The following is a 9,272-nucleotide window of genomic DNA, read 5'->3' on the forward strand; positions in this document are numbered from 1 at the left end:
CTTCGCGAGCAGGGAGATTGGTGGGATGTCTGATGGAAGCGCGCTAGTTAGCTGCAGTGAAGTGGCTCAAGTGTAGGAGCTGAGCTAAGATCAGTGGCAGTGGATGGATGAGCTGCCGGTACTCTGCTACTGATTTATAGGTGCCATGAAACCGCGCAACCAGTGTGCGCGAGGAAGAGCGATACGGTGGGAAGTGAAGGTGGGCAGACCGTGGTTTTGGGTGGTCGGTGCTGCGGCAGATCGCAGGTGGCGTCGCGTCGTTGGTCATATAAAAACCCTGCCCACATGACTCGGCACTCCACTGCAGTGGATAAGATGAGACGTCGGGGTCGGGATGGCGCTGAGCATGAGTGCGGCTCGTAGTGTAGGTACGCAAAACAACGGGTTGTCAGCGTGCCATCCGTGTTTGTCAGCCAGAGGCCTCTTTGCCCGCATCCAATACTTCCATATTACTTTATGTTAATACTAGCAAAAGTGCCCGTGCGTTGCAACGGGTTTAAAATAAAATTACACATCTTAAATTTAAAGCATACCCCAATTTATTGGCCCACACTCCCACATGAAGGAAGCGATTGGACGATTGGTCCGATGATGCACCCAAACCCATCATCCCCTTATCCTCATTCCTCTCCGCTCGCTTAGCACGCACCATTACCTCCGCCTACGGCCGACGCCACATGCCAACGCTCTGCCACTCGTCGACGTACAAGCTGTCTCTCGCGCCATGCCTGCCCGCACCCTGGTTTGCCCCATCCGTGTGCAACCCCCTCCACCGACCAACGTACCAACCGTCTCTCGCGCCACGCCTCTCGCACCCTTGTCTGCCCCATTCGCGCGTGACCCCTCTATCAGTCGATGCCAACACCGCCGGCTCCTCTATTCCCCTGGGATGCTCCACCGTCCTCAACGTCTCCATCCTTTGCAACACGCACTGGCTACCATGAATGCACCTTGGAAGCTCCATTGGGTAAGCGCAAGCCCGGCAGAAAGAGGGACCCTAGTGACCACCACCGTCGCCACCGACAGGAATCTGCTACGAACCCCGAAATAAGTTCATGCGTTGCTACGGGAAAAAAGGAATAAACTTTTGAATGTAAACGTGGCATATAGACCTAATTTTGCTGCAAAATCGATTGACCGACGTAACCCTACACTTAAATCGATTTTTTAATTATAGGAATATTGCCCGTGCGTTGCACCGGGTTGAATCCCAAGCTTTAAACTACCGACAAGAAGGGAGGTCTTCATTGTAATTGTCTTCACATCGTTCAAAAATGTTCTTTCTTATATTGACGTGTTCATGTGCATAAAATGCCTACTCGAGCTAAACTGAGTCACTGATCCCACTATGTTTCGTAGGCCATTAACATAATTAATTTGTGTGTACCTTTACTGTTGGCGATGTGTGCGCTGTGTGAAAGTAAATTGTATATAATTTTTTTTGGTGTAGATGCATTTACTATTTTTTTCATATACTACCTACCACCTAACTTTTTATGCACTGGTACCAGAGTATGAAATATTTTTGACGTGTTGTGTTTGGCTCTCGTTAAAAATGTAGTGACAATCATGCATTTTGCCAAAGGATTGGGACGTGCCATGGGAGACCTTGATCTTAGAACGTATCTAGCAGATCCCCAAATCTTAAACCCTAATAGCAACTATCCAGGCCACCCCAAAGCATATATTCAGATTGAAAAAGGAACACGTAGAGCAGAAGCGGCAAATCAAACTGCATAATTTAAAACAAACACTTACGCCACATTTTGTTCGCTACATTGACAGATAGGAGAGGGGATGAAATAACGGAGCCTAGTGCCCAGAGGCCTGCCCATCCGCCCCACTTAACCCATCTTTTAAGTATGGGCCCACCAAATTCCCGTACATTCTGTCCAGCACCATCATGTTTTGGCTCACAAGATTCATACTATAGCTCACGGTTTTTCGGGAAAGTTTGTCGTCCCGGCCATCCATACACATGGTAATTAGGCAACCAAGGCAGCTTGTTTATTTCTGTATTCGCTTGCTGATAGTCAGGCAACTTGCGAAGTATATAAATCGGTGAATCTCGGTATAAAAAAGCAGTGTGGGACTAAAAACGTATCGTGGTGTCGTATGGGATCGATCGGCTCCAAGCATCGAAGCAACCAGGCCCGCACCAGGCCTGGAGCTCTTCTTGTCCACCGTTCCTTAATACATGGGCCTGTAATTCCACCAGGAAGGCCATAAAAAGAATGGAAACAGTGGCCCACCAGCGCAGCAACCTGGCCCAGGTCGACGCGAGGAAGCGTTTTACGTTGACATCGTGTCTACCGAACGAAACGTTTTTTAGCTGTGCGGTGGCATTGATGGTAATTTCTGCCGAAAGTTAGGTGCAAATTAAAAACGGACGAAAAAAAGAGGAGAAACCTTCCTTCCTTTATTAGTTGGTATAGATATAGATATTGATATATCTAAATATATTTTAGTTATAGATATATCTATTTTAACATTAAGTAATATGGATCGGAGGGCACAGGGTCTTTCGCAAAAAGACTAGCTAGTTCAGTCACACACATACATCCCTAGTACATATTTTCCGATGTTTTAAGGACTCCCGTGGCACACGGAAAGCGACTTCCTGTATGCTGAGGGCCAACGCTGACAGCCAAAACATAAACCTTGTGTGCGGGCTCCACTCAGTCTCATGAGTGGACACAATGCACGCGGAAAATGTTCGCGCGGCGTTACAAAGAGTTAGCACACGGAAAATTCGAAAAAACTGTCAGCGTATACTAGTTTTTCGCAAACGGATAATGAAAGAAGAATCGTGCGCGACTACTTTGCGACGAGCCTTTATTCCGTCGACGCGTTGCCTCCATGCCTTCCTCTCGCGTGCCACACGTTGTCGACGAGTCGGCTTCCTCGGCTGGCCTACATAAAGCTACCCGTCGATGTAGTGTCGGCACACACCAGCATTATAGAAGAAAAGCACTTCACCGCGTCACTAGTTTTTTGAGTTTAAGAAGTCAAAGAATCATTTATAAACCTAGGGTATTATTCCCGTAATTTTTAAATATAAGCGTAATACTAAAAAGGTATTCTCCCTATTTGTAGTGTTTTCGAAAGTAGGAAAATAGCTGTGAAAATACTTTTATAAAAGTTAATTATGTGAAACCAAGTGCACATATAAAGTGGATCCCATTTCATATTTTTGATAAACTTGTGCATGGAAAAGAAATTATATTTTTGTAAGAAGTAGGGGTATAGAGAGGAAAACATTTAAATGGGGCTTACTTGGGAAAATATTTTGAAAGTACTTTGTACACATATCCCCACTGGCCATGATATGATGGGGGGTCTTTCAGATAGATGCGGAACATAAAATCCTTGTAAATCATTGCTACACACATACAATTAATAAAAGTCAAACGAAGTCACACATAAGGCAATTCATAGCACACAACCAGCAAGGTTAATGCAAACAAGTATTAGAAAAACCAAGAAGAAGTTGTTAAATAAGTGATCAAAGATGATCATGCCATGGTAAGCTAGGTTCAAGAATGGTTTTAAATAATGGAGCAAATCTTCGCCAAAAGTTTTTCAGAAAATAGTGGAGACATGAACATCTCCTTATTTCTATAAACTTGCAAAGGTGTTTGAAATCCATTTGCAAAAGTTTGTAAAAAAGTTGGTTTGCAAGATAGTGGGATCATACCAACTTGTAGATCCCTATATGTTTTAAAATACCGAGCTTTGGAATTTTTTTTGTGTCAAAATAAATCTTGGCTCAATGTTTTAGAAAAGTTAAATCACTTGAAATGAGAGAAGTTGCCAAGATGATGCTTTTGTTAAATAGATAGAACTATTTTGAATGACATAATCACTTGGACACAAAGATTGTGATGGCTCACAATGTTGTTCAACAATCAACTCAAATAGACATGCTTAACTCATCAAATAAAAAATAAACACGTTGTCAAGAGGTTAACACAAAATGATTTGGTAGCACCTATTTTTTGCAACTCTAAACTATGCTGGCATAAGGTTACAAAAGTTGGGATGCTACAAAGGGTCGCATTTGTAAAATACAATGCATGTGGTACCGACCATCATCTGTTATGTCACACTACAGACGTGACGAGATATTAAACTCCCAAAAGTATCCTAGTTGGCATGACCACCATGGATTCATAGTGAATCGTTCATTGTAGCATTTACCAGAAATATGGAGAGCTACAATAAATGCCATGTGCACCTTTATACCAAACTTTTTAAACTACATTTTTATAATTAATTATGTTGCAAAGAGCTACAATAAATGCCATGTGCACCTTTATACCAAACTTTTTTAACTACATTTTTATAATTAATTGTGTTGCAACATTGTAACTACTATTCTCATTGATAGAGTCTTAGCATACAATCTCAAAAAGTTGCCTCCAGTGTATGTAACACTATTGACCACATAATCTCATTAATCATATTGAAACTCAAGTTGTGTATTAGATAATTTGTACGTCAAATATTACAAATAGTAGAAAGTATTTCAGGCTTCAAATTATGCATATAAATACTTCACCGTAATAAATTCTATCCGAAATTAACCAAATAATTGAAAAACTACAAACAAAAATTGAACCTTATAAACAACAGAGCTAAGTTCATGTACAAAATAATAGTGGCATCTACATCAATTATATTCTATATGTGTTATATTTATAACCTTGAATATCCTGATACATACTTCTACAACAAGCGACTCTAATAAATATCCAAATGAACTAATGAAGGTTTGTGGGGTAAGATTGCAAAGCTTAGTTGTATCTATGCAAAATGTTTTTATGAGACGCCGATCAATGATCTATCCGAGTATAATCAATAGAGTTGAGAAACATAGTGCGATGTAACGTCTTTATTCGCATCCCGTGCCAAGCACAAGATAATTACATTTTGTATTCATAATTTTCTAAGTTTAGTTTTGAAATTGTTGAACTTTTGATAAATGCAACGTTCTCTAAAACAAATGTGTGGGGAACTGAACTTAATATTGTCCCTTGCTCCTTAAGTGCATTCGTTTGCCTCCAGTTTTCTTAAGAGTCCATTAAAAAACTGAAAATATAAATTTTGAAGTTTCGTAAAATCTATGACCTTTGTAGTTGTAAAATTTCATTAACTCATAACTATTTTTATGCTACATTTTTAGGTGGGAGCTACGCCTTGGCCTCTGCATCGAAACAATGCACACAACCGTATTTTTATTACATTGTTTGATAGTCAAATAAAAATAACAAATGTGTAATTTTAATATAGAAAATTGTACCTTCATTATTATAGATCATATATTTGTGTTTGTTGTGTAGACTACAAGCAAACACATTTATTAATTAGAATTTAACACCTACCACATGAGGATATATATCCCGGGTGCTTCGGATATGTTTTTTTTTGTCTTTGCCGATGTATTCTTCCCAACTTAAAGCGGGTCGATGGGATTGATGTTCTGACCCCAAGTGTTGAGGGGTTGCAGTGGCTCATTGTTGGTTGTGTTTGTTGGTTTGCCTTCGTGGTCTCGTGGCTCCATTCAGCACTAGTTCGCTTGTGTGGGCATGTTTTCTTTCTGTTCTTTATAAATTAACCAGATAACTCTTTTCTGCCTAACCAGTGGTTGAAGCAAAGCTTTTGCTTTCCTTTTTTCAAAAAAAGCTAACTGAGTGAGTTGGCGTGATCTGGGAAAATAATTAATGCAGTCAGACATGCCAAAAGAGAATTTTGCAAACATGAAAATCTAAGATGGGTGTTGCCATGTTACTTGGTAGAAGGCCACGATGAACCCGACTTTAAATTAACAAAGCCATCCACCGGCCGGGAGTATATCGATTACAACAACAGAAAGAAAAAAAGGCTGGAGATACCAGCTAGAGATACAAGCACTGGGTGCAGAGCTAAAGAATAAAAAAGAAGAGAACATGCAGAACGAACTACAAGTTCCAATATGGTGCCCGAGACTACAGCCAAACATCGGCGACTTCACTAGCCCCGTCTAGCACCAAGACGCCGCTCCACGGAAATGCACCAGACCGGAATGCCTCACAGAAGACCACCGACCACGGAGGAACTTCCTAACTGCGCTAGTGAGTAGACGAACCTCTAGAGTTCAAAGGGAGGAAGATTCACAACAACGCCTCCAGGAAGAGAAGCGTCGCTCACAAGCGTCACCGTTGTCAGCACTGACCGTGCAATGCTTTTGTGGTAGCTTCAGCTCCCACCTTCAGGGAAAGCCTATGTTTTTGCACCTGTCATCAGGACCGCCACCAGATGGTGAAGAACACCGGTGTCCCCGTTACGATGATACCAACTCCGACAGCCACCCTAGGCTCGAGAGCGGCCACGCAAAAGCGGAAGAGCGCCTTTTGTTTAAATGAAGCCGGTCACAGCTTGACAGAAGGCATCAACGGTAGGGGTTCCTAGGACAATGCTCGGGGGCAAGCAGCCAGCAACGGGATGGGTGAGATAGCTACGCCTCCAAGAAGGTAAACGGCGTCCAGAAACATCGTCGTAGCCGACATTGGCTGAAGCCTAGCGGTGCTTTCACACACACCATTAAGTTCGCTAGCGTCCCTGCAAGCCAAGAACCTGGCAGAATCCGCTAGTCCTGCCGGAGCAAAACCAAGACACACCAAATCCCCCACGGCAGTCAAAACTGGCTGAAGGGAATCATACATACGGCGGCGCACCGCCTCCGCGCCATTAAAGCATTACCGTACCAGCCAAGGAACCCAACTCTCACGAGAAGGAGCATACCCGAGAGAGCAAACTCGGTCCCTACCGAGAGTAGCACCCGCACGTACATGACACATGGGAGTGGTTCGGCCCTGCCGGCAACGGCACCGGCATCCCAACCTATACACGTGCGGAGCTAAGCCTGCACCCTAGCAAGCAACCTTCATCAAGCCCACCCATACCGAGGCAGCCCAAATGAGGCCCAAACCTAGGCCCACAAACCTAGATATGGGCCCGCCGCCGCCATCCCCTGGCCAAGGCCGCGCCAGCCAGCAGCCAGCGCACCGCCGTCTCGCCGGAGCTACGCAACCACCACGCCGTGGACGAGCCACCTCGCCGTCGTGTCCCACGCCGAGCCCGACATCCCCGCCGGCCCACGCCGTCATTGCCACGGAGGAGGAGAAGAATCCCCGCCGCCGTTGACGCTCCGGGGCTTTTCCCGGCGACGCCCTCTGGCGGCAGCAAGGGAGGGAAGGAAGGAGGAGTGAGCTGGCGGCTGTGGGAGCTAAGGTTTGCCCTGCCGCTTGCGGGAGCTGGCAGGGACGAAACGTTCCGGAAACGGGTAGCCTGCAGAGTAGTACTACTAATTTAGATTTTTTTTTGTCTAGAAGGATACATGGATACATGATTACATTATCAGATATAAGTGCTGAATATATTATAAGTACTAGCTTTCAGCACACACGTACGGGGACGTCATACAGCTTATTGTAATTAACTAGGTGCCTAATTAGTGGAAGGAAGTGTTCTTGAGGTGGTCGGGCGCACCCTCGAACGAGTGCTTCCTGGCCATGGACAGGATGGTCTTGTCGGCGACGATGAAGTAGGCCATCCCGGCGACGGTGGAGATGATGAGCGCCTGGCCGGTGGGGTTGAGGTGCGCCCTCGCCCACGGCAGCATCCTCACGCTCGCCAGCTGAAACAAACAGGTAGCAACAGAGTATATGAGTTTCTGCAAGATCACGAAGCCGTATAGAGATGGGTGGATCGCTTGCATGCTACTCACCGTGGGAACTGCAGCTGCGACGGTGGCGACGGCCGCGGCCTTGGCTCCCGCCATGGCAGCCTCTGCAGTTTCAGTTCATGACATGCATGTTAGCATCAAGTTTGGGCATATAGGAAGGATGTTGCATTGCTGAAACAGAATGGCAGGCAGAGCATGCATTGGCCTGAAGCAGAAGCTTTGGCTGGTTACCTCTGGAGCAGCGCTTGGCGACGGCGAGCCTCTGGTCGAGGTAGGCGCGGGTCACCGTCGACATGGTCGGGAGAGGGATCGGTGAGATGTCTGAAGAAAGCGCGCGCACTAGTTGGCTGCAGTGAAGTGGCTCAAGTGTAGGAGCTGAGCTAAGATCAGTGGCAGTGTGGGAGTGAGATGAGTTGCCGATAGAGAGGAGCTCTGCTCCAGATTTATAGGTTCCAGGAAACCAGTGTGCGCGAGGCGCAGAGAGAGGAAGATCGATACGGTGGGAAGTGAAGGTGGGCAGACCGTGGTTTTGGGTGGGTTCAGCTTCAGTCGATCGAGGTTGGTCGGCGCCGCGGCAGATCGCAGGTGGCGTCGCGTCGTTGGTCATATAAAAACCCAGCCCACGTGACTCGGCTCTCCACTGCAGTGGATAAGATGAGAACGTCCGGGTCGGGGATGCGCTGAGTGTGTGCGTGCGGCTCGTAGCTAGCGTAGGTACGCAAAACAACAGGGTCGTCAGTGTGCCCTCCGTTTTGGTTCGGATCTTTATGGGCGCTCCCAGTTTTCGGCCAACCCCGGCCATATTAAAAGTGTTCCGCAGTCTCAAAGCCTCTTCCTCCGTATACGTGGAGAGGAAATAAAAACAGGACATTTGGTTATCTGGGTTTCAGGGTTTAGGGTTAGATGAACCCTAAAGTTGCATGAACCCAGTTTTAAATCAACCGCGGGCAAGCAACGGTCCAAAGGTCGTTGCTACGGAGTCTTGTCCGTTTGTCATGGAAAATTGCAGGCCATCGTGCAACCGTTGCACGCGTAGAGAAGGGTGGGAGATGTCTCATTTATTCATGTGCACGCGCTCCACTCCATTCACCGCTCTCTCACTCTTTCTTCTCTCACTCACACCACCTCTCTCGTTCCATCAACCGCCGCCTTGATGCTTTCCTCGCCGCCTCCGTCCCCTTCGTCATCGGCTATCGCGGTGAAGCTTTTTTTTTCGGCGTACCTCCATGCGTGCATGATCCACGAGCACGAAGTCGGCGGAGTCCACAACGCAGTGGCGCAAATTCACCCGGTTGTGGTGCCAGTATTCAATCGGCTAACCCCTTGCATCGAGGCCTATGGCACGCACCTGGACAGCTGTGGTGGCCTTGACCGCCGCCGGGGTTCAATCGCTCTCATCCACGATGAGGGCGATTAACCCCCAACTTGAGTAGGCGACGACGAGAGCGTCGACCATGGCGGCGGGTGCATCCTGCTCTAGCGGGGACATGGGGGTGCCGCCGGGATTCGTCCCAGATCTTAAATATGATCTACTAGGTTTTGAGGT

At 46.4% G+C, this 9,272-nt stretch overlaps 1 protein-coding gene across 1 annotated transcript; it reads right to left on the reverse strand.

Annotated features, from left to right (window-relative positions):
* Positions 1-7,492: 7,492 nt before the first annotated feature.
* LOC124666843 (early nodulin-93-like) lies at positions 7,493-8,052 on the reverse strand. Its single transcript, XM_047204175.1, has 3 exons — positions 7,958-8,052; positions 7,769-7,830; positions 7,493-7,678 (listed from the first exon to the last, which is right to left on the reverse strand). The coding sequence occupies exons 1-3, from the start codon at positions 8,019-8,021 to the stop codon at positions 7,493-7,495; spliced, it is 312 nt and encodes a 103-aa protein (XP_047060131.1). The 5' UTR covers positions 8,022-8,052.
* Positions 8,053-9,272: the final 1,220 nt, after the last annotated feature.

Source organism: Lolium rigidum, chromosome 1, assembly GCF_022539505.1.
Source record: "Lolium rigidum isolate FL_2022 chromosome 1, APGP_CSIRO_Lrig_0.1, whole genome shotgun sequence".
NCBI classification, from domain to species: Eukaryota; Viridiplantae; Streptophyta; class Magnoliopsida; order Poales; family Poaceae; genus Lolium; species Lolium rigidum.